We start from the raw sequence: 26,371 nt of genomic DNA on the forward strand, positions 1-26,371 counted from the left end.
ATAACAGAGGAGAACCGGTGGACGGACTCAACCGGTGCAGGCAGAAAAAGGGAGAGCATCCAACAGCGTTTGCTGGACGCCTTTGGATCCATTTTACTGCTGTATTTGGTGAGTTAGCCCGCGCCCATTTATCAGCAGACAATACGGCCAAATGGACCCGTACGCTAGTATCCCATGCCACAGAGGCTGGACAGAAGGCATGTGCCAGTTACGACCCCTCAGACCCAGCACACAATGAAGTGTGGGTTCTGAAACGATTGTCCAGAGCTTGGGAACAGTCTGTACAGAAAAAGACAGAGCATGAGAGAGTTGACGCCACAATGAATCCAGTAAGGGCACACGAAGACCCTGCATGGGTAAATGAAGGCAGAGGTACAGCGCAGCACCCCAAGACACAGAAATGCTATAATTGTGGACAGAAAGGACATTACACACGAGAATGCAATGCCCCTCCGAAGCAGCAAAGGAATCGGCACCCAAATGCACCCCCCCCCCCCCCAGAAACAATACCAGGCCCATCCACCGTGTTAGCGCCCAACCAGATAATTCCGCCATGAATGGCACCGATTGACGGTGTTCGGGCACCCCAACTTGGGTCGGCGATACCCTTTGGGATAAGTCCGGAAGACCGGTCATTGCAGGCACAGTCCAGGGACACCCAGTAGAGTTCCTTTGGGACACAGGAGGGTCCCGAACCATGTTAAATTCCTCCATCATGCACCAGGAAGAGATATGGCCCACTACGGAGACCATTACCCTTAGTGGCTTTACAGGTCATCTCCAGCAGTGATACATCACAGCCCCTGTGGACGTACAGCTCGGTAATATTAGAACAAAACACTCGGTTGTTTTAATAGACTTGCACCAGGCAGCAGAACACATCCTAGGCATCGATTTCATGAGTACACACAACCTTTAATTCGACCCAGTCAACCGATGCATATGGAAAATGGCACTGCAGTCTCACGGCGCCGAGGTCCCAGGTTCGATCCCGGCTCTGGGTCACTGTCCATGTGGAGTTTGCACATTCTCCCCGTGTTTGCGTGGGTTTCGCCCCCACAACCCAAAGATGTGCAAGGTAGGTGGATTGAACAAACTAAATTGCCTGTTAATTGGAAAAAATTAATTGGGTATTCTAAATTTTTTTTTAAAAAGCATATGGAAAATGGCTAGAGCAGCGCGAGCCCCCGCCACGCTCACAGTAGGAGATTATGCCCATAGAATCAGCTCAATAGGAGAGTACTGGTTTGATCCACAAACCATTACCACAGACAAAGCGGTTAGAGAGGTCTTGAAAAGACATAAGGCAGCATTTGCCGAGCACAAGCACGACTGCAGCAAAATCCCAGGAGTAGTAAAAATTACAGGTCCCGATCCCAAGCCCCAGAAACAGTACGGCTTCTCCCAGCAAGCCGAGCGAGAGATAGCCAAGGTAATTCAAAGTTTATTGAATCAATGCGTGATTCGACCCGTTGCATCGACAAATAATGCCCCGATTTGGCCAGTAAGAAAACCCGATGGATCATGGCGACTGACCATCGACTACAGAGAATTGAACAAAGTGAGTCCCCTAGCAGCCCCTACCGTTGCCACGAGTCCCAAGACCATGTTGAGACAGGGACTCCAGTCAAACTTTTTTACGGTATTAGATATCAGTAATGGCTTTAGGTCCATACCACTGGACAAAGCATGCCAGTATAAATTTGCGTTCACCTCCCAGCGACAGGAGGACACGTGGACGTGCCTTCCACAAGGCTTCCACAACTCCCCCTCCATTTTTCACAGACAATTGGCAAACGGATTAGCTAAATTTTCCCGCCCTGAATGCCTTGTTCAGTATGTGGACGACTTGCTCCTCCAGACGGACACCAAGGAAGAGCACATCTCGCTTCTTTCTGAATTATTACAACTGCTCACAACGATTGGATGCAAAATTAACCCCAAGAAAGCCCAAATCCTTCAGGAAAAAGTCACATATTTAGGTACGGTCATCACGCATGGGAAACGTGAAATAGAACTCAAATGCATTGATTCCATTGTAAATTTGCCCTTGCCCAAAAACGTTACAGCACTCCGGTCATTTTTAGGACTGGTTGGATATTGGAGGAACCATATAGACGGATTCGCCACAAAAGCAGCCCCACTTTCTGAGCTCCTAATGTCATGTGAGAGTGCCTTTAAGAATTGGATGTTTAAGCAATGTACCTTTAAGAAATGCAGTGATGTCAGAGTGTGGGTGGAGCTGGGCTTCAGCACGGCCACTTCAAAGTTTTTAGTTTCAGTTTGAGGAGAAAGCTGGGAGTGTCTGTGTGTTTTGCTGAGAGCTGCAGGAAGAAAACACAGAACTGTTCTGTTGATGTCTGCAAATCCAAAGACTATAAATATATGGAATGTAACCTCATGTCTGTTTTTGAAGGTGAAGTCTTTTGGATGTTTAAAAGAACAGTTTGACGGATTATTTAGTGTTGTAGTCTTTTGGGGTTATCTTTGAAGTAACAGGTGTTACGATATTCAATGTTTGTTTTTTAAAGGTTAAATTGAGTTCATAGAATAAACATTGTTTTGTTTTAAAACCACGTGTCCATAATTGTAATGCCACACCTGGGGAACAAGCCGTGTGCTTCAAAAGCAACAATCCATTAAAGGTGGGAGTTGGGTGAACTCCATGATAAATTTTGGGGTTCTGAAAACACTTCTCCCATAACAATTGGGGGCTCGAGGGGGATAAAAGTCTATCTATTGGATTGGCTTTTGTGAACTTAAAGACAGTTGCTTTTCCGGTGTGGTATTTTAGTTTAAGTGGGGAGTGTGTTGTGGACAATGGCTCTTTCAGAGGCTCAGATGTTTTTGGGGGTGGAGACGGTCACACGCAGTACCTTACGGACAGAGACTAAAAGCAGACTGTTAGATTTGGCAAAAAACATTGCAGTTAACATTACCTGACAAAATGCGAAAAGATGAGGTAATTATGGCGGTGGTTAAGCATTTAAAGTTGCCTGAGATACTGTTTGACTCATTGGAAATGGCAAAAAATTCAGTTGCAAATTGAACAAATGGACCATGAGAAAGAATTAAAGCAGCTTGAATACAAAAGAGAGAGAGAAGAAAAAGAAAGAGAAAGAGAGAGGAAAAAGAAAAGGAGAGCGAAGAAAGGAGAAAAGAAAGAATAGCCCAAGCAGAACAAAAAGAAAAAGAAAGGGAGATACAGATCAGGGAAAAAGATAAAGAGAGGGAGTTTGAACTTCAGAAAATGGCCATGAAACATGACAGTCAGTGAAAATTGGCAGACGTAAAGGGAAACGTACAGTTGGATGATAGTGATGAGGATAGTGAGAAAGAGCGTCATAGTCGAAGGCTTGGTGGGAATCTATTTAAATATGTCCAAGCATTGCCAAGGTTTGACGAGAAGGAAGTGGAAGCCTTTTTCATTTCGTTTGAGAAGGTAGCTAAACAAATGAAATGGCCACAGGACATGTGGGTATTACTGATTCAAACAAAGCTGGTAGGTAGAGCCTGTGAAGTGTTTGCATCAATACCGGATGGAGGTATGTGGAACATATGAGGGGGTGAAGAAATCCATCTTAAGTGCATATGAGCTAGTGCCTGGAGCTTACAGACAAAGGTTTAGAAATTTAAGGAAAGAGTTTGGTCAAACATACATGGAGTTTGAAAGGCTCAAACAGAGTAATTTTGATAGGTGGATAAGGGCTTTGAAAATAGACCAAACGTATGAAGCTCTCAGAGAAATTATACTTTTGGAGGAGTTAAAAAATTCAATTCCTGATGTAGTGAGAACTCATGTGGACGAACAGAGGGTTAAAACTGCGAGATTAGCAGCAGAAATGGCAGATGAATATGAATTAGTTCATAAATCAAAGATTGGTTTCCGACATCATTTTCAGCCGGTGAGGGATAGAAACTGGGGACATGAGAAATACTCAAGTGGTAAAGGTAAAGGTGATCTGATGGGAGACAATAAAGAGAGTGTACCTCAGATTAAAAAAGAAATCCAGGAGGGTGGAAATGAAATGAAAAGTTTCAAATGTATTTACTGTAATAAACTTGGCAATGTAAAGTCACAGTGTTGGTGGTTGAAGAAAAGCACTGGAAAGGCTGATGTGGTAAAACAGGATAAGACAGTGGGATTTGTTAGAGTGGTTAAGGAAAGCCCAAGGGAAACAAAGGAGGTGCAAACAATTGTACAGCCTGTTCAAGAAGTAATTGTTAAGAAGGTGCCAGATATCTTTAAATAATTTACTTGTGTGGGTAAAGTTTACTCATGTGTATCAGGAGGAGCAGGTAAAGAAGTCACAATTTTAAGAGATACAGGGGCTAGTCAATCTTTAATGGTAAGAGATGAGGAATTATGTAGTTTGGGAAGAATATTGCCAGAAAAGGTGGTGATATGTGGAATTCAGGGTGAGAGGAGTAGCATTCCATTATATAAGGTAAGGTTGGAAAGTCCAGTGAAGAGTGGTGAAGTGGTAGTAGGAGTAATAGATAAACTATCTTGTCCAGGAATACAGTTTATCTTGGGTAATGATACAGCTGGATCGCAGGTGGGAGTGATGCTTACTGTGGTTGATAAGCCAGTGGAAAATCAGACAACTGAAGTGTTGAAGGACAAATATCCTGGTATTTTTCCGGATTGTGTAGTAACAAGGTCGCAAAGTCACAGGTTAAGACAAGAGGAGAAATCAAAGAGTGAAGATGAAGTTGAAGTGCAATTATCAGAAAAGATTTTTGATCAGATGGTTGAAAAGGAACAAGAACAGGTGGAGGATGAGGCGGATATTTTTAGTTCAGGAAAATTGGCGGAGTTACAACAGAAAGATGTAGAAATAAAACGGATATATCAGAAAGCATATACGGAAGAGGAATCTGAGAGTATACCAGAGTGTTATTACCGTATAAGTGATGTCTTGATGAGAAAATGGAGACCTGTACACATGCAGGCGGATGAAAAGTGTGCAAAAGTTCATCAAGTAGTATTGCCGGTAGGGTATAGAAAGGAGGTGTTGCGAGTTGCACATGATGTACCAGTGGGAGGTCATTTGGGAATAAGGAAAACTCAAGCTAAAATCCAGAAACATTTTTATTGGCCTGGACTACATAAAGATGTAGTTAAATTTTGTCAATCATGTCACACATGTCAAGTGATAGGGAAACCTCAAGCAGTGATAAAACCAGCGCCCTTCATACCCATTCCAGCATTTGAGGAACCTTTTACAAGGGTCTTAATTGATTGTGTAGGACCGCTTCCTAAAACCAAAAGTGGGAATCAATATCTTTTGACTATAATGGATGTGTCTACTAGGTTTCCAGAGGCCATTCCAGTACGTAATATTACAGCTAAAAGGATTGTGGAGGAGTTACTTAAATTATTTACTAGATATGGACTACCCACAGAAATTCAATCGGATCTAGGACTGAATTTTACTTCAAAGTTATTCAAAGAAGTTATGGATAGCTTAGGAATAAAACAATTTAAATCAACTGCGTACCATCCAGAATCGCAGGGAGCGTTAGAAAGGTGGCATCAGACATTAAAGACAATGTTGAGGGCGTATTGTCAAGATTATCCAGAGGATTGGCATAAAGGAATCCCATTCGTATTATTTGCAATTAGGGATGCACCTAATGAGTCTACCAAATTTAGTCCTTTTGAACTAATTTTTGGTCATGAGGTAAGAGGACCACTTAAATTGATTAAGGAGAAATTGGTGGGTGAGAAATCGGAAATTACACTATTGGATTACATGTCAAATTTTAGGGAACGATTAAATAGAGCAGGTGAATTGGCTAGACAACATTTGAAAGTTGCACAAAATGTGATGAAACGGGTAGCGGACAAGAAATCCAAAGTTCGTAGTTTTGCCAGTGGGGATAAAGTTTTAGTGTTGTTACCAATGGTAGGTGAGCCTTTAAAAGCTACGTTTTGTGGACCGTATCAGATTGAAAGGAAATTAAGTGAGGTGAATTATGTGGTAAAAACACCAGATAGAAGGAAGACTCACCGAGTGTGTCATGTGAATATGCTTAAAAGGTACTTTGAAAGGGAAGGAGAGAAAAAGGAGGTTTTAATGATTCTAACTCAAAGTGACGAATCAAATCCAGATGACTGAATTTGACATACCTCAAATTAAATTGGAAAATGAGGATATTCTTAAAAATTGGGATGAATTGTTGTTACCTTCCAGAGGACAAACAAACTGACCTGAAAGAGTTATTGATATCACATGGGCAAGTTTGTAGAGATAAACTGGGAAGTACTAAAATGGCTATACATGATGTAGATGTGGGAAATGCTGTTCCTATCAAACAACATCCATATAGACTTAACCCTTTAAAATTGGCACAGGTTAACAAAGAAATTGAGAGTCTGCTTAAAAATGGCATAATTGAAGTGGGTTGCAGCCAATGGAGCTCACCCATAGTGATGGTACCTAAACCAGACGGTACCCAACGGTTGTGTGTGGACTATAGAAAGGTTAATACAGTTACAAGAACGGACTCTTATCCTATCCCACGTTTGAAGGATTACATTGAGAACGTGGGACAATCTGCTTTTATTTCCGACTTCCAGACATGGAAAGAACATTTAAAACATCATATGGAGTTCTTCGATTGACCTCAGGCGGCGGGTTTGGTGATGAACCTAACCGAAAGTGAATTTGGAGAAGCCCAAATCACTTTCCTTGAGGAGTTTCCGATACCCTCAAGTCGAAGGGAAATAATGCGATTTCTTAGCATGAGTGGATTTGATCGAACATTTGTGCAAAAGTTTTGTGGCGTGATTTGTCCACTGATGGACTTGCTAAAGAAACATCAAAAATTTCAATGGACAGCGGACTTTCAACAGGCATTTGATTACCTGAAAGCTGTGGTAACCAATGCTCCTGTATTGGAGAATTGCAAGGGGCTCTGTGGTCAGATTGAACTAAAGTATCTGATTCTAAAGAGAAATACCGAGGAGTAGAGGAATGGATGGATCGTGCAGAGACTTTCTTGTTCAAAGAGACTGTCAATCGAGAAGGATTTCGGTTGAAGAAGACCGGGAAAAATGGACTATATTATTATGCCTGTTTGCGTGTTTTTTTTGGTGAAACAAAAAAGTATTTTTACTGTGTGCATTTCTTAGTGGATGGTGCAAAAGTGAAAAATGAAACCATCTTGAAGTTGATGGGTTTTTTTTCTTGGGGGGAGGTGTCATGTGAGAGTGCCTTTAAGAATTGGATGTTTAAGCAATGGATGTTTAAAAGAACAGTTTGACGGATTATTTAGTGTTGTAGTCTTTTGGGGTTATCTTTGAAGTAACGGGTGTTAAGATATTCAATGTTTGTTTTTTTAAAGGTTAAATTGAGTTCATAGAATAAACATTGTTTTGTTTTAAAAACCACGTGTCCATAATTGTAATACCACACCTGGGGAACAAGCCGTGTGCTTCAAAAGCAACAATCCACTAAAGGTGGGAGTTGGGTGAACTCCATGATAAATTTTGGGGTTCTGAAAACACCTCTCCCATAACACTAAAGAAACAGGCCCCATGGAAATGGCTTTCACAGCACACGGATGCCGTGGATGCATTGAAATGCGCCCTGAGCACAGTCCCCGCTTTGCAAGCCCCAGATCCACACTCCCCATACGCAATAGAGGTAGCGACCACAGACCGAACCCTTTCGGCCGTACTGCAGGAAAGGCACAATCGTCTAGGACCCATAGCCTATGCCTCACGAGTCTTAGATCCAGTGGAACAAGGATTTTCAGCGTGCGAGAGGCACCTGTTAGCAGTTTTCTGGGCGGTACAGTACTTCTCGTACATAACCGGACTCAACCCAGTAACCATTTTGACCGAGCACACCCCGACACAGCTTTTATTGGACGACCGCCTAAATAACGGCACAGTAAGCCAAATTCGAGCAGTGCGATGGACCCTACTCCTACAGGGACGCGACATCACTGTAAAACGGACAAAAACGCACACGTTTCTGGCTGATAATTTGCATTATGCAGGAACCCCACATGAGTGCGAGGTCATAGCCCCCAAGCACAGAACAGGCCCCTTTGTTCCCTAATCGGTACCAAGAAAGACAGGTATCGGACCCCAGCCCACAGACAAAGCACTGAGAATTTACGTAGATGGCTCCTCCACAATCTTTGAGGGAAAAAGGATAACAGGCTGTGGTATTTATGTAGAGGACGCGCAGGGACGTGCTTTAGAAGAGATAGCTTTAAAGTTGCCTGGACACTTAGGTTCGCAGGCAACCGAATTGCAGCCATTGCTTACATTGTCCAGCACCCCGATTCGTTCCCGACTCTGCATACATATATTCGGACAGTTTGTACGTCTGCAACAGCCTAACAGAATTCCTACCCCTGTGGGAATCGAGAGGATTTATTTCCGCGGATTGAAAACCTCTACCCTCAGCCCCATTGCTCAAACATATCCTTCAGACAGCTAAAGGCAAGAAATATGGCATTGTCAAAGTAAGAAGTCACCATCGTTCCTCCCCACCCGGTAACGTGAAAGCTGACGCCCTAGCGAAGGCAGGCTCACGACATGGCCACTTTTGGCAACCCCCCGAGAGCGCCCCAGTACACGCAGTTCAGGTCTCACAGACCAACATCCAAGACCTAGCCCAGGCACAAAAGGAAGACGAAGCGTTAAAAGAAATTTTAACAGGAAACTTCCCAGCTCCCTACGAAAAGTTTAGGAATTCCTTGACGGTCCATGAGGGAATCGTTTTGAAAGATGGAATTTATGTAGTCCCCACCCAGGACAGGAATGAGATAATTTGTAAGTTCCATGACGGACATGGTCACCAAGGGATTGAATCCACCGTTGCCCACCTCAGATCCCTCTGCTGGTGGCCTGATTTGAAAACCGACGTGTCCAATTACGTCAAAAACTGTTTAATTTGTGCTTAAAAGAACCCCGATAGGTATGCGAAAAAAGCCCAGCTATGACACATCCGCCCTGTAAAGGGCCCGTGGACAAACCTTCAATTGGATTATATTGGTCCCCTCCCCCCGTGCAGAAATGGATACATGTATGTGCTGGGTGGTGATAGACACATTTACAAAATGGGTCGAAGCGTTCCCCTCGAGAACAAACACAGCCAAGTCCACGGCAAAGATCTTAACAGAGCAAATTTTTACAAGATGGGGACTCCCCCGTAGTATTGAGTCAGACCAAGGTTCCCACTTTACATGCAGGGTTATGAAAAATGTGATGACGATATTTGGGATTAAACAAAAGTTCCACATTGCCTATCACCCGCAGTCCAGCGGCATTGTGGAATGCATGAATTGGACACTAAAGGCCACACTTAGAAAAATGGTGCAGCAGCACAACACAACATGGGACACAGTGCTCCCATTCGCACTGATGTTTATTAGGAATGCAGTGTCGAGCTCAACAGGGTATACCCCCCATACCCTCATGACCGGACGACCCATGAAGGGTACCGAATACTTATTCGGCCTTGATTTGGCCAGCCCTGCAGTCACCGCCCTGATCCATGAGAAAGCAGTCCAGCACATGGTAGGGAATATTAAAGCAGCACAGCTCGCTGCAGCTGTTCGACTAGGCGCTAAATGAAAGCAGAGTAAGCCCTGCTTTGATAAGACAGTACACCCGACAGAGTATACAGTCAGACAGCAGGTAATGATCACCTTATACAACCCCAGCTCATTACTCTCCCCTAAATTTGCAGGACCCTATTCAATCTCGGACAAAGTAAGCCCCTCAGTTTATAAAATTAGGATGGTGACTGTAGTGGTGAGGTTTCACCGCTTTATGGACAGAGAGTGTGTCCTGAGATGGGCCAAGAAAGAACGGAGCAGCAGGTGGGAGAACACGGAGATCCGAATCTACCAGGACTGGAGTGCAAAGGTGGATAAGAAGAGAGCTGGTTTTAATTGGGCTAAGGCGGTGCTCCATCGAAAAGGGGTGAATTTCAGTATGCTGCAGCCAGCGCGACTGTGGGTCACGTTCCAGAATCGGCACCACTATTTTGGAACGCCTGATGAGGCATGGAGCTTTATACGGACTGAAAAGTTGGACTCAAATTAAGGGTTTGTTGTGGGGGGGGATGTTTCCTGTGTATATGGTGTTTATTACATTTAGGGAATGTTCCTCTGGTTTGGGTGCTGGATGGGGATGGGTGAAGGGATTTGATGGGGAGACTGTGGGAGAGTGTGGGCGTTGGTGTTGGAGGGGCAGACCCCCACGAAGGAAGAGGGGGAGTGGAGGCCCGGGGATGGGGAATTGAGGGTAAGGTCACAAAAGGAGCTGGCTCAGAGGGGGCGGGACCGGCTCAGGAAAGCGCGGGCTTTTTCCCGCGCTAGAGAAGGACGGGGGTGGGGGCCGGAGGGGGGATGGGCGGTGCTGGAGAGGAGCGCACACTGACTGCCAGGGAGGGGGAGGGGGGATTCTCACACTGGAGGGGGTCGATGGAATGGCGGGAGAGGCCGGGGTCAGCAGGAGTCAGCTGACTTACGTGAGTGTTATGGGGAGAGCAAAAGGGCTAGATGTGGATCTAGCGGGAGGAGGGAGGGGGGTAGAGGGGGGTATAGGGTTGCTGCTGCATTGGCCAAAGGGGAGCTGGAAGTAGGAGAGGTGGTAGGGACGGGGGTCCGCCATCTGGGGGACTGGAGGGTGCGGGAGGCGCGGGCACGTGGCTGGCCTAGAAAAGGAGATGGCTAGTCGGCGGGGGGGGTGGGCGGGGTGAGCAGCCCCCCCATCCGGCTGATAACTTGGAATGTGAGGGGCCTGAACGGGCCGGTCAAGAGGGCCCGGGTGTTTGCGCACTTAAAGGGACTGAAGGCAGACGTGGTTATGCTCCAGGACACACATTTGAAGGTGGCAGATCTGGTTAGGCTAAGAAAGGGTTCGGTAGGACAGGTGTTCCATTCAGGACTGGATGCGAAGAACAGAGGGGTTGCAATACTGGTGGGGAAGCGGGTGTCGTTTGAGGCAATGAATATTGTAGTGGATAGTGGAGGTCGATATGTGATGGTGAGCGGTAGGTTGCAGGGGGTGCGGGTGGTACTGGTAAATGTATATGCCCCGAACTGGGATGATGCCGGATTTATGAAGCGCATGCTGGGTCGGATTCCAGACCTGGAGGTAGGAAGCTTGATAATGGGGGGGATTTCAACACAGTGCTGGACCCAGCACTGGATCGCTCTAGGTCCACGACAGGTAAGAGGCTGGCTGCGGCCAAGGTGCTTAGGGGGTTTATGGACCAGATGGGAGGAGTGGATCCATGGAGGTTTGTCAGGCCCCAGGCCAGGGAATTTTCATTCTTTTCCCACGTCCATAGAGCCTACTCCCGGATAGATTTTTAAATTTTGAATAGGGCGCTAATCCCGAAAGTGGAGGGAACGGAGTATTCGGCCATAGCCATCTCAGACCACACCCCGCACTGGGTGGAGCTGGAGTTGGGGGAGGAGAGGGACCAGTGCCCGTTGTGGCGCCTGGATGTGGGACTGTTGGCGGATGAGGAGGTGTGCGGGCGGGTGCGGGGGTGCATTGAAAGATATTTGGAGGCCAATGACAATGGGGAGGTGCAGGTGGGGGTAGTCTGGGAGGCGCTGAAGGCGGTGGTCAGGGGAGAGTTAATCTCCATCAGGGCCCACAGGGAGAAGAGAGAGAGCAGGGAGAGGGAGAGGTTGGTGGGGGAGATCTTAAGGGTGGACAGGAGATATGCAGAGGCCCCCGAGGAGGGACTAGTCAGGGAGCGGCGGAAACTCCAGGCGGAATTCGACCTGTTGACCACAGGGAAAGCAGAGGTACAGTGGAGGAAAGCGCAGGGGGCGACGTATGAGTATGGGGAGAAGGCGAGTCGGATGCTGGCACACCAGCTTCGTAAGAGGGAGGCAGCGAGGGAGATAGGTGGAATTAAGGATAGCGGGGGGAATATGGTGCGGAGTACGGTGAGAATAAATGAGGTATTTAGGGACTTTTATGGGGATCTGTACAGATCTGAGCCCCCAGCGGGGGAAGAGGGGCTGCGACGATTTTTGGATCAGCTGAGGTTCCCGAGGGTGGAGGAGCAGGAGGTGGGTGGTTTAGAGGCGCCAATTGGGCTGGAGGAGCTGGTTAAAGGATTGGGGAGCATGCAGGTGGGGAAGGCCCCGGGGCCAGATGGGTTCCCGGTCGAGTTTTACAGGAAATACGCGGACCTGCTAGGCCCGTTGCTAGTGAGGACTTTCAATAAGGCAAGGGAGGGGGGGACCTTGCCCCCGACAATGTCCGGGGCGCTGATCTCTCTGATCCTGAAGCGGGACAAGGACCCACTGCAGTGTGGGTCGTATAGACCGATCTCGCTCCTCAATGTGGATGCTAAGTTGCTGGCAAAAGTGCTGGCTACGAGAATTGAGGACTGTGTCCCGGGGGTTATTCATGAGGACCAGACGGGATTTGTAAAGGGCAGGCAGCTAAACACTAATGTGCGGAGGCTCCTCAATGTGATTATGATGCCCTCGGTGGAGGGAGAAGCGGAGGTAGTGGCAGCTAGGAGAAGGCCTTCGACCGGGTGGAGTGGGAGTATCTTTGGGAAGTGTTGCGGAGGTTTGGGTTCGGGGAGGGGTTCATCAGCTGGGTCAGGTTGCTATATAGAGCCCCGGTGGCGAGTGTGGCTACGAATCGGCGGAGGTCGGAGTACTTTCGGCTGTACCGAGGGATGAGGCAGGGGTGCCCCCTGTCCCCCTTGCTGTTTGCATTGGCAATTGAGCCTCTGGCCATGGCACTAAGGGAGTCCAGGAAATGGAGGGGACGGTCCAAGGGGGAGAGAAACATCGGGTGTCGCTGTATGCGGACGACCTGTTGCTGTATGTAGCAGATCCAGTGGAGGGGATGGCGGAGGTCACGCGGATCCTAAGGGAGTTTGGGGACTTCTCGGGGTATAAGCTTAATGTAGGGAAAAGTGAGCTCTTTGTGGTGCATCCAGGGGACCAGGGAAGGGGGATAGACGACCTGCCGTTGAAGAGGGCGGAAAGGAGCTTTCGGTACTTAGGGATCCAGGAGGCTGGGAGTTGGGGGGCCCTGCACAAACTCAATTTGACACGGTTGGTGGAGCAGATGGAGGAGGATTTCAAAAGATGGGATGTGCTGCCACTCTCGCTAGCGGGCAGGGTGCAGTTGGTTAAAATGATGGTCCTCCCGAGGTTTCTCTTTGTATTCCAGTGCCTTCCCTTTATGATTCCCAAGGCCTTTTTCAAACGGGTAGGTAGGAGTATCATGGGTTTCGTGTCGGCAAATAACACCCCGAGGTAAAGAGGGTGTTTCTGGAGCGTAGTAGGGACAGGGAGGGCTGGCTCTGCCGAATTTGTGCGGCTATTATTGGGCAGCCAATGTGGCGATGATCCGTAACTGGGTAATGGAGGGAGAGGGGGCGGCGTGGAAGAGGTTGGAGATGGCGTCCTGTGTGGGCACGAGCCTGAGGGCGCTGGCGACGGCACCGCTGCCGCTCTCGCCGACAAGGTACACCACGAGTCCGGTGGTGGCGGCGACGTTGAAGATCTGGGGGCAGTGGAGACGGCACAGGGGCGAGGTGGGAGCCTCGGTTTGGTCCCCGATTCGGGAGAACCATCGGTTCGTCCCGGGAACGATGGATGGGGGATTTCGGAGCTGGCATCGGGCAGGGATTAGAAGAATGGGGGACCTGTTTATAGATGGACGTCTGTGAGCCTGGGGGCGCTGGAGGAGAAGTTTGGGCTACCCCCGGGAAATGCTTTCAGGTATATGCAAGTGAGGGCGTTTGTGAGACGGCAGGTGAGGGAATTCCCGCTGCTCCCAGCACAGGGGACTCAGGACAGGGTGATTTCGGGTGTATGGGTTGGAGAAGGCAGAGTTTCGGCGATCTACCAGGAGCTGAAAGAAGAGGAGGAGGCCTCGGTAGAGGAGTTAAAGGGCAAGTGGGAGGAGGAGCTTGGGGAGGAGTTAGATGAGGGTCTGTGGGCTGATGCCCTGAGTAGGGTTAATTCTTCCTCCTCTTGCGCCAGGCTCAGCCTAATACAATTCAAGGTTATTCACAGAGCGCATATGACAGGGGCGAGGTTGAGTAGGTTCTTTGGGGTGGAGGACAGATGTGGGCGGTGCTCGGGAAGCCCGGCGAACCACGTCCACATGTTCTGGTCGTGCCCGGCATTGGACGGGTTTTGGAGGGGTTTCGCGAGGACTATGCCCAAGGTGGTGAAAGTCCAGGTCAAGCCGAGTTGGGGGTTGGCACTATTTGGGGTAACGGACGAGCCGGGAGTGCAGGAGACAAGAGAGGCCGGTATCCTGGCCTTTGCGTCCCTGTTAGCCCGGCGGAGGATCTTGCTATTATGGAAGGACGCGAAGCCCCCCAGTGTGGATGCCTGGATAAATGACATGGCAGGGTTCATTAAGCTGGAGAGGATAAAGTTTGCCTTGAGAGGGTCTGTGCAGGGGTTCTTCAGGTGGTGGCAACCGTTCCTAGACTATCTCGCGGAGCGTTAGGAGGAGGTCAGCAGCAGCAGCAACCCAAGGGTGGGGGGGAGGGGGGTCTCTTTCGGGGGGGGAATTCGGGTGGGTGGGGGGAGCTGCCCTACGAGTACCTTTGAATGTCATATGGGGGGGCTACTGTATATGGGGAAACCCAATGTAAAAGTTTTGTATAATTTTTGGCTGTTGTGTTTGCGTTTCTTTCTTTTTGTTACTGGGGGGGATTTGTTAAAAATGTTGTTGGAAAATTTGAATAAACACATTTAAAAAATGTTTTTTTTTAAATTCGGATGGTTCCATGTAAATCAGCTTAAGGTTTATGGAACATAGTGCAGCCACTCGCACCACCTATCATTGGCGATGGCAGACAATGAGGACCCGCTCACTGACAACCTGAGTTCCCCCTCCCCCAGCAGCAGCAGCACATCCACAGACACTACCTTGACCACACCCCCAGAATCAAATTTCACCCTGACGCTTGATTCGGCTGCTAGCGACAGCGACAGCACTACTGAAGCCCCTGAGAGACCCAGACAAAGATCCCTCGAACCAGGCCCCAGTCACTACAGGCCCAGAGACCCCGGCCACGATACACTCAGCCTCTTTGAAACAATTTATTTGCCCACACCTGAACATGACCCGCCACCCGATGATAGCGACAGCCCCCTTACAACCTCCCTACGGAACATGAAGCACTGTCGTCTGACTAGGAATGATGAAATGGACCCCACATCGGCACACGCCGCGTTAGCCCACAAACTCCATGAGCGAGTTTGGCACCTGGGAGACGGTGACAACTCCGAGTCTGACTCCCACCATAGTAACCCCTTCGGAAATCTTTTTGGAATGGAACCTTGAAGTGTCCAGATGACGGGAGTCAGGAATCGATTCAGATTTACGGTGTCCTGTACTCTGATGGAACCTGCCCGCTTTTATGTTTAGTTTGTGTTTAAATGTTGTTCGTTCTCTCTTGTACGATTTGGTGTATCGTCCTCACGGACGCTTTCTTGATGCAGTCATAATTACTCTTCTGACGTCACATGGCAGTTAGTGAAACAAGTTTGTCTGGAGCCCATATATTTATAAATTCTTACCACTCTTGGAAGGTCACTCAGGCAGTGGAGTAACGGCACTTATCCCCGCCCTGCCTGAGGACGCCCTATACATTTGGTCAGCCAAGCTCGGGTCATGGAGCAACGGCACTGATCACCGCCCTACCCGGGGATCCCACCCATTCTTGCCCTGCCGTGGATCATACGCACCACCCCATTTGGATAATTGTTTTCAAAACTCTTTTGCTATTCTTTTCTAGTCCTGTGGTTTAAAGAATGCTTCTTGCCACAACTTTTGCCCGTTCCGGCAACCCTTCGGTTGCTATCCCCCACGTACTATTTATATGTCAGAAACACTTGGTTAAGACAAGAAGTTTGCAGAGGACGGATAAATTGTCCGCTCACTCAGCCCATCGACCACAGGCTGCGAGAGTGCTCGCACTGTGACACAGAATTCTTTTTCGGATGTCTTGTCTCTGCAAATGGTTGTTTTAAAAAAAAAATGAGGGAGTCACATATGGTGACGATTCTAATGGGACATTGACGTTAAGGAGAGACAGACAAACATACAAGATGTTAAACAACACGATTATAACAGATACTATGCTTGTTCCCTTAGAAAGATACGAAGATACTCGAAGGCGAACGAAAACCTGAACAAAATGAAGACGACCCTGATGATCGGCATCATGATCGTTGCTGGAACAGTACAGTTACGCGCGTTACCCACTTCCACCTCCCTCATCACACAGCCCCGAACACGACCACCGAACACAAACACCCCCAGCCCGGACACTGCACCACACACACACACAGCCACCGATACCCCCACATGGTGTGAGAATCTCGTTAAGTGGTATTCCCTGTCATACACAATGGAAGCCTTACTAGTGATAGCCATATTGTACAGCATCGTCCAAACAATCAGATTGCGAAAATGGAGGAGGAGAGCCTCCCGCCCTCCAGTATACACATTTCGAGACTCTTTCCTCGGACTCCAGCAAACCCCACACTCTTTCTGAACCTTCCTCTTTAATAAATTTTGCGGTTGTTTTTGTTAATAAAGCTTATTTGTCTGTGTATGTGAATGTTAGTGACAGGAAGAAGTGTGATGCTGCTATCGGTTTTTTATATTGTAAGATAAGTTCTTTGATTGTTAAATAGCAGCATGAGTGTAGTCTAGTTAGAGACAGTTAGAGGTTCCCCTTTTACTGAATGTTAAATGGCCACTTAGAAATTCTTGGATATGTGTTGTTTAGGGAAAAGTAGGTAAATGTTTTGGATCCGAAGGTAGAGTAGAGTCGAACCTGTCCTTGGTTAAGGGTACCCGGCATTTCAGAGAACAAAGAATACCCAGTATTGTGATCCTTCACGCTTCGCGTTGAGGATCAAGAGGACGGAGTGTAGCCATCTGGGATGGCCACTTCCAACTAGGTACAGAGAAACTCGCAAAGCCTGGCAGGTAAAATGGACAAGCCAAGACTCAGGCAGGCTCAGAGCCTGAAATGCATATTTGCCAGCAAAACGTCCAGAAGGTATCGAAACTCCGTTCAATTAGCATTTTAATGGGGCCGATTAGCATTTGATGGCCCATCTTCACCAGAACAAAAGACTGGTACTCAAGCAACCGGGACAGTCCCAGACATTTCGGCGCCACTCCCTGTCCAAGGGAAACGCAAACAACGGGGTCAATGACCGCTTGGGACACGCCCAGCCATCCAGATCCCCGCCCACTTATTGGCTAAGGAATCGAACGGAGTGATCAGGGATCACCCAATTAGTAAGGCCCAAATCGAAGGACCGCCCAAAAGAGCGGGAAAACACCCCGAGTATAAGAAGAAGAGTTTGCCATATGTTTGCGCTCTCTTGGCCTTGGTACCCCGGTTACGGCCATCGCCAAGTGCAGCAACACCAGAAGCAAGTCCAAGTTCAACGCTCGCTACCAGACGGATGAGCCCAGCTGAGCAGCAGTTACTCCTTCGAACCCGATAGATCCAGAATCGAACAGCGGCCACTGTTTTCCGACCTAAGCCGGGTGCCCGAAGTTAAGTACAGGTTGTCTTAGTCGATAGGTGTAGTTAACTAGTAGTGTTTATGTTGCATGACTAATTGTGTGTAAATAAAGTACCCTTGACCTTGAACTAACTAACTGGTGTTTGGGTCTTTGATCGATAGCCGGTTGAAACTTGTGGTGGTATCATTCGATACCTGGCGACTCTCAGCATTAAGACATAGATAACATAGAAAGAAGGGCAAACTCACTGATTGCCATAATTGGGACAGAGCCACAGAAAAGAAAAAGGCAACACAGGTCAGAGACTAGGAACCCTGCAGCAAGTAACTCACCTCCTGACTCCCCAAAGCCTGTCCACCATCTACAAGGCCCAAGTCAGGAGTGTAATGGAATACTCTCCATTTGTCTGGATGAGTGCAGCTCCAACAACACCCAAGAAGCTCAATACCATCCAGGACAGAGCAGCCCACTTAATTGGCACCACATCAACAAATATTCACACCCTCCACCACTGACACACAGTGGCAGCCGTGTGTGTCATCTACAAGATGCACTACAGTAACTCACCAACATTCCTTAGGAAGCACCTTCCAAACCCATGACCTCTACCATCTAGAAGGACAAGGGCAGCAGATATCTGGGAACCCCACCACCTGGAGGTTCCCCTCCAAGTTATTCACCATTCTGACTTGGAAATATATGGGTTATCCCTTCACTGTCGCTGGGTCAATATACTGGAATTCACTTCCTAACAGCACTGTGGGTGTATCTAGTCCTCGGGGACTGCAGCGGTTCAAGAAGGCAACTCACCACCAACTTATCTAGGGGCAATTAGCAATGGGCAATATGTGCTGGGCTCAGCCAGCGACGACCCACATCCTGTCAATTAATTTTTAAAATCCCCCTGTGCCTTTAATGTACCCACCATCTCCCTGTCCCAGGACAGACGGAATAGTCCTGGGGCCTCCAAATCCACTGCCAGGATTCCAAAACTCACCATGTTGCCTCTTCAGTGAATCCTCCGGCCCGGGGCTGACCTCTCGCCCTTTGACCTCCCAGCTGCTCGTTGCCGACACGTTCTCACTCTCCCCTTTGCTGCTACTGGCCAGCTGAAAGTCCCGGGATCGGAGGAGCAGGGATATGGTCCGGGCCGCAGGGTCTCCCGGGGACAGGACTGCAGCCTGGCCCTCGCCTGCCAGGCTGCCCACCAGCTGCAGGACGTTGGCGGGAATGCTGATGGCGACAGGGTTGGAGATGTCCGGCGACGGGGTCCGGCCGGTCGCCGATGGAGCGCTCCGCACCAGCTTGCGGGTGAAGGACACGGGTCTGGAGGCCCTGTCGGCGGTGGCCGGGCTGCCCAGCCGGTGGGCTGTCCGGCGAGGGTCCCCCCGCTGCCCAGGCACCAGCTCCTCCTGCGTCCGAACGGGGAAATCGGGAACCATGTAGATCGCCTCCTGATCATCGCTGGAACTGGCAGAACTGGGGCAGTGTGGGAAGGTGGCAAGTTCCAGCCCGTCCCCCAACACAGACACAGAGACGGCGTCACTGCTTGATCGATGGCGGCGGAGACTCCGAACCCGTGGCAAAACTAGGAAACCAAAAAACAAGACAGGGACAAAATGAGAATCTGCATCTTGGCCAGAGTCTGCCGTTCTCCCCCTCTCCGCCCCACCATCCCCTCGGGACGTCCCAAAGCCTCTCACAGCCAATTATTAATGTGAGGCCACTATGGTAAAGTGGAAAACACAGCAACAATTTGTACATAACTAGATTCCAGAGAGAGCAACCTGATAAAGTCCCAGATCATCAGCTTTTCAGTCATGTTTATTGAGGGATCAATATTTGGCCTCAGGACCCCCGAGAGGAATTCTCCTGTCCCCTCCGGCTCTTCTTCCGAGTGGGCAAAAGTTTCATGTCCCAACCGAAAGATGAACCTCCAACAATGCAGCACTCCCTCAGTACTGACCCTCTGACAGTGCAGCACTCCCTCAGTACTGACCCTCTGACAGTGCAGCACTCCCTCAGTACTGACCCTCTGACAGTGCAGCACTCCCTCAGTACTGACCCTCTGACAGTGCAGCACTCCCTCAGTACTGACCCGCTGACAGTGCAGCACTTCCTTCGAAGCTTCGTGTGTCCGGGATACGGAGCGAGGGTGAGGGTGTAGTTTGCCCTGGTGGTTGTTCTACATATCAATCCAGAAAGGAGACAGTAATTACGCAGGTACTTCTCAGAGTGTGATCACTGACCAGGCACAAAACTCTGTGAAGTATCATTCCATCACACAATGCAGTGTCAGCAGACGCCCGGCCGGGAATTGGACATGCAAATTGGATTCCGGGGACATTGGGAAATGTCAGAAGGGTGACAGGAACAATGATGTGTCTCTGTACCTGCCCCGCTGTGCTGTGAAGAGAGCGATTCCTCACTCTTTGCTGAACGCAGTGTCACTGTCTCCCCACGGCTACCTGTGACAGGAGAGAGAACACATCAGGTACTCAGTTAAAAAACATCCTTACCAGGGGTCTTCCGGTGGCGGCAATGAAGGAGTAAGTCGCACATTTGGTGGCTCCCGCTCGCGTCGGACTTTTGGACCTTGTCCCCCGATTTTTTACTGGACTTGATTTGAAAAATCGATGATCGAGGCAATTGTGCACTGGATTCTCACATCGGTGCATGGAGAGGAGGCCTAGGTGTGCTCACAAAGGCAGAAATTGACAAACAGATAAGGCATGGGCTGAAGCTGCAGCGGGAGGCAGCATGGCGGATGACCGGACCTCTGGCTTGTCGACCCAGCGGTCAACGGAGCAGCTGATGCAAGTTATCCAGGAGGGCTTCGCCAAGCAGAAGTGGAACTGCTTGGACCCGATTAAAGAGTCAATTGCATTGCTGGAGCTTAGATTGGATGCCCAAGATCGGGCGATCCAGAAAGTAGAGGTGCTGGCTGATCAAGAGGAACAACAAACTGCAGTGGAGTTGGAGGCGGGGATGCTGAGAGACCAGCAGAAAAGGCTCCTGGAGAAGTTGGAGGACCTAGAGAATAGGTCCCGCCGGCAGAATTTGAGGATTGTTGGGCTCCCGGAGGGGTCCGTAGGAGCGGACGCTGGGGCATACATAGCGGGCATGTTCAAGGAGCTGCTGGGGGAAGGGGCATTCTCCCGACCCTTGAACGTGGACAGGGCTCACAGAGTGCTCGCGAGGAAGCCACGAATGGGAGACCTCCCGAGGGAAATGGTGGTGAGATTCCACAGGTATTTGGATAAGGAGCGTATTTTACAGTGGGCCAAGCAGACAGGGAGCTGTAAATGGGAGAACAGTATCCTGCGGATCGACCAAGACCTGAGTGTGGAGGTGGCCAGGAGAAGAGCGGGGTTTAATCAGATCAGGTAGACCCTTTTTTAAGAAAAAGGTGAAGTTCGGACTGCTGTATCCGGCCCCTCTCTGGGTCACGTACGAGGAGCAACATTTTTATTTCGATTTGCCTGAGGATGCGCTGGACTTCGCGAAACGGAAAGGACTGGTGGCGGGGCTGAGAACTTTTGAACTTTGCTGCAACGTTCATGTTTTAAAAAGTTTCTCGTTTTTCGTTTTGTGGACGCTGTTTGTAATGTCTTCTGTATTGATTTGGGGCCAGTTGCAGAGCTGAGTGAGTTAAAGTTTACATTTACACTGTTGGGGGATGGAGGTGTGTTTGTTTAGATGCTGGATCTCTTGCTTGATCTTTTCTTTGTTTCGTGAGTCATCTGAATGTGTGTGTGTGAGCGGGGAGGGGAGGGGGGGGAGGAAACAATAGGTGGGAAAATGTCTGGTGCCAGGGGTGGGGCCACCAAGCTAGCTGGGCGGGCTAGCTCACGGAAGCATAGTGAGGGGTGAGCAGATGTTAGGTGTATCAAAGGGGTCGATTTACATTGTGCTGTTACTAGGGGGGGAAATGTTCTGCTGACGTGGGAGGGACTGTTGCTGAGGGACAGAGAGGAGGTCGGGGGCGGAGGCTGCCTGGGGGCGGGCTGGCGGAGGCGCGGGTTGGTGACTGGCCCAAGAAAGGTGATGGCTGATCGGCGAAGGGGGGGGGGGGCGATGAGCCCTCCAACTAGGCTGATCACCTGGAATGTACGAGGGCTAAATGGGCCGGTCAAGAGGGCACGCGTGTTCGCACATTTGAGAGGACTGAAGGCGGACGTGGTTATGCTGCAGGAGACGCACCTTAGAGTAGCTGACCAGATTAGATTAAGGAAAGGTTGGGTCGGACAGGGTTTTCACTCGGGACTGGACTCGAAGACTAGAGGGGTCGCGATCCTGATCAACAAGCGGGTGGTGTTTGAGGCGGGAAGAATAGTTTCGGATGTGGGAGGCCGGTACATTATGGTCAGTGGGAAATTGGAGGGGGTGCAGGTGGTACCAGTAAATGTGTATGCGCCAAATTGGGACGATGTGGAGTTTATAAAGAGGATGCTGCGGAAGATACCGGACCTGGACTCGCACAGGTTGGTCATGGGAGGGGACTTCAACACAGTTATTGACCCTGGTCTAGACGGGTCAAGCTCAAAAACGGGCAGGGTGCCAGCAATGGCAAAGGAACTAAAAGGGTTCATGGAGCAGATGGGGGGGTGGATCCATGGAGGTTTGGACAGCCGAGGGTGAAGGAGTTCTCCTTCTACTCACACGTGCATAAAGTGTACTCCCGGATTGATTGATTTATTCTGAGCAGGGCTTTACCGACAAGGGTGGTGGACATGGGGTATTCGGCGATCACAATCTCAGACCATGCTCCGCACTGGGTTGACCTACAGGTTAGTAAAGACAGTAACCAGCGTCCGCACTGGAGGCTAGACGTGGGACTTTTAGCTGACGATGAGGTGTGCGGACAGCTGAGGAAATGTATTCAGAACTACCTGGAAGTAAACAACACGGGGGAAATTTCAGCAGCGGTGGTCTGGGAAGCACTGAAGACGGTGGTTAGAGGGGAGCTGATCTTGATACGGGCCCACAGGGAGAAGGTGGACAGGGCAGAGACGGACCGACTGGTAAAGGAGATACTACAGATCGATAGGAGGTATGCGGAGACCCCAGAGGCAGGGCTTTTAAGGGAACAACGGAGTTCGGCTTGTTAACCACAGGGAGGGCGGTGGAGCACCGAGGGGGGCGATTTATGAGCTTGGAGAGAAGGCCAACAGAATGCTTGCACAGCAGCTTAGAAAGAGGGAGGCAGCCAAGGAGATAGGGAAAGTAAAGGATGGAGATGGGAACCTGGTTGGAGACTCAGCAGGGGTGAATAAGGTGTTTAAGGAGTTTTATAGTAGGTTGTATGAGTCAGAACCCCCAACGGGGCCGGAAAGGATGAGGCACTTCCTAGGAGGGCTGAATTTCCCAAAGGTGGACGGGGATCTGGTAGAAGGGCTGGGGGCCCCGATCGGGATGGAAGAGATAGCAGAGGGTCTGAAGGCCATGCAGTCGGGTATAGCCCCGTGGCCGGACGGGTACCCAGTGGAGTTCTATAAAAGGTTCTCAGGGATATTGGGGCCGTTGTTGATGAGGACATTCAAAGAGGCAAGGGAGAGAAGGGTGATTCCCCCGACGATATCACAGGCCATGATTTTGCTGATCCTCAAGCTGCACAAGAACCCGGAGCTGTGTGGGCCCTACAGGCGGATATCCCTATTGAATGTGGATGCCAAACTGCTGGCCAAAATTTTGTCCTCTACGATTGAGGATTGTGTTCCGGACTTTATTGGGGAGGACCAGACGGGGTTTGTTAAGGGAAGTTAGTTGGTGGCCAATGTAAGAAGGCTATTAAACGTGATCATGATACCCTTGGAAGGTAGGGAAGTGGATGTAGTGGTCGCAATGGACGCACGGAAGGCCTTTGATCGAGTAGAATGGGAATATCTGTGGGAGGTACTGGGACGGTTCGGATTTGGGCGGGGCTTTATTGACTGGCTCAGGTTGTTGTATCAGGCACCTGTGGCGAGCGTACGGACGAATAAGACAACATCGGACTATTTTAGGCTGCATTGGGGGACAAAACAGGGATGCCCCCTCTCCCCACTGCTGTTCGCGTTAGCCATTGAGCCACTGGCAATTGCACTGAGAGCCTCAAGGGGCCAGAAAGGGCTGGTCAGGGGGATGGTGGAACACAGAGTCTTGCTTTCCGCAGACGACCTGCTCCTGTATGTATCGGAGCCAGCAGAGGGCATGGAAGGAATCATGAGGATTCTGGGGGAATTTGGCCGGTTTTCGGGGTATAAACTAAATCTGGGGAAAAGTGAGATGTTTGCGGTCCAGGCGAGGGGACAGGAGAGGTGACTGGTGGAGCTGCCGTTTAGAGTGGTAGGGGGAAGCTTTCGGTACCGAGGTATCCAAGTGGCGCGGGAATGGGAACGGCTGCACAAACTAGTAGACCAAATGAAGGACGATTTTCGGAGGTGGGACGCGCTCCCGCTGTCACTGGCTGGGAGGGTGCAGACGGTGAAGGTGACGGTCCTCCCGATGTTCCTGTTTGTGTTTCAGTGTCTCCACATCTTTATTCCACGGTCCTTTTTTAAATGGGTCAACAAAGTGATCACTGGCTTTGTATGGGTGGGCAAGACCCCGCGAGTAAAGAGGGGGATGCTTGAGCGGAGCCGGGGAGAGGGCGGGCTGGCGCTGCCAAACTTCAGTAACTAGTACAGGGCAGCGAATATAGCCATGATCAGGAAGTGGGTGGTGGGGGGAGGGTCGGCATGGGAACGTATGGAGGCGGCTTCATGTAAGGGCACCAGCTTAGGGGCGTTGATAATGGCGCCTCTGCCGTTCCCGCTGGCACGGGACTCCACCAGGCCCGTGGTGGTGGCAGCCCTGAGAGTCTGGGGGAAATGGAGGAGGCATGTGGGAGCAGAGGGAGCATCGGTTTGGTCTCCAATCTGTAATAATCATCGGTTTGCCCCGGGAAGGATGAACGGGGGGTTCCGGATATGGCGGAGAGCAGGGATTGAGAGGGTGGGGGATATGTTTATAGAGGGGAGCCTTCCGAGTATGAGGGCGCTGGAGGAGAAGTTTGGGTTGGCGAGGGGAAACAAATTCAGGTACCTGCAAGTGCGGGACTTCCTATGTAGGCAGGTTTCAACCTTCCCGCTCCGACCACCAAGGGGGATACAGGACAGGGTAGTTTCCAGAGGGTGGGTGGGAGAAGGGAGGGTATCTGACATTTACAAGGAACTTATGAGGTCAGAGGAGCTGAAGCGCAAGTGAGAAGAGGGGATGTGAGGAGAGATAGAGGATGGTCTGTGGGCGGACGCGTTGAGTAGAGTCAACGCTTCCACAACATGTGCCAGGCTCAGCCTGATACAGTTCAAGGTCGTTCACCAGGCACACATGACAGTGGCACGGATGAGCAGGTTCTTTGGGGTAGAAGATAGGTGCGCAAGGTGTGCGGGAGGGACAGCAAACCATATCCACATGTTCTGGGCTGTCCAAAGCTTAGGGGATTCTGGCAGGGGTTTGCAGATGTCATGTCCACGGTGTTAAAAATAAGGGTGGCACCGAGTCCTGAGGTGGCGACTTTCAGGGTGTCGGAAGATCCGGGAATCCAGGAGGAGAAAGAGGCAGACGTTCTGGCCTTTACTTACCTGGTAGCCCGGAGACGGATACTATTAGCTTGGAGGGACTCAAAGCCCCCAAAGTCGGAGACCTGGCTATCGGACATGGCGAGCTTTCTCTGTTTGAAGAAAATCAAGTTCGCCTTGAAAGGGTCAATGTTAGGGTTCGCCCGGAGGTGGCAACCGTTCGTCGACTTCTTTGCGGAAAATTAATCGTCAGCAGAAGGGGAGGGGGGTTAGTTTAGCTTAGAGTAGGACGTTAATAAAGGTAGGACCTGTAAGGGATGAAGACGGCTTTTGCACTATGTTTATAGATTCATGTACATTGTTTACTTTGTTGTTGTCAAACCAAAAAAAACCTCAATAAAATGCTTGTTAAAAAAACAAAAATACATCCTTACCGGAAGGTACCTAGCCCCGTGCTGTACCTGTCCTGGGAGTGTTTGATGGGGACAGTGTAGAGGGAGATTTACTCTGGATCTAACCCCGTGCTGTACCTGTCCTGGGAGTGTTGATGGGGACAGTGTAGAGGGAGCTTTACTCTGTATCTAACCCCGTGCTGTACCTGTCCTGGGAGTGTTTGATGGGGACAGTGTAGAGGGAGCTTTACTCTGTATCTAACCCTGCACTGTACCTGTCCTGGGAGTGTTTGATGGGGACAGTGTAGAGGGAGCTTTACTCTGTATCTAACCCCGTGCTGTAGCTGTCCTGGGAGTGTTTGATGGGGACAGTGTAGAGGGAGCTTTACTCTGTACCTAACCCCGTGCTGTACCTGTCCTGGGAGTGTTTGATGGGGACAGTGTAGAGGGAGCTTTACTCTGTACCTAACCCCGTGCTGTACCTGTCCTGGGAGTGTTTGATGGGGACAGTGTAGAGGGAGCTTTACTCTATATCTAACACCGTGCTGTACCTGTCCTGGAGTGTTTGATGGGGATAGTTTGATAGTGGAAGCTTTACTCTGGATCTAACCCCATGCTGGCTGATTTAGCCCACACAGTGGGCTAAGACAGCTGGCTTGTAATGCAGAACAAGACCAGCAGCGCGGGTTCAATTCCCGTACCAGTCTCCCCGAACAGGTGCCGGAATGTGGCGACGAGGGGCTTTTCACAGTAACTTAATTGAAGCCTACTTGTGACGATAAGTGATTATTATTACTATTATGCTGGACCTATCCTGGGAGAGTTTGATGTGGACAGTGTAGAGGGAGCCTTGAATCTAACCCCGTGCAGTACCTGACCTGGAAGTGTTTGATGCGGAC

General features: G+C 49.8%; 1 protein-coding gene across 4 annotated transcripts in view; it reads right to left on the reverse strand.

Moving 5' to 3' along the window:
• The window catches only part of LOC140386477 (rho GTPase-activating protein 32-like), a 310,038-nt gene that overhangs the window by 16,643 nt on the left and 267,024 nt on the right, over positions 1-26,371 (reverse strand). For all 4 annotated transcript variants that reach the window (XM_072468852.1, XM_072468850.1, XM_072468853.1 and 1 more), the window contains 2 exons: positions 19,933-20,007; positions 18,537-19,127 (listed from right to left, as the gene is read on the reverse strand). In XM_072468852.1, the coding sequence (XP_072324953.1) occupies positions 18,537-19,127; positions 19,933-20,007 (666 nt within the window). The remainder of the gene's footprint in view (positions 1-18,536; positions 19,128-19,932; positions 20,008-26,371) is intronic.

This window comes from Scyliorhinus torazame, chromosome 12 (assembly GCF_047496885.1).
Source record: "Scyliorhinus torazame isolate Kashiwa2021f chromosome 12, sScyTor2.1, whole genome shotgun sequence".
Lineage (NCBI taxonomy): Eukaryota > Metazoa > Chordata > Chondrichthyes > Carcharhiniformes > Scyliorhinidae > Scyliorhinus > Scyliorhinus torazame.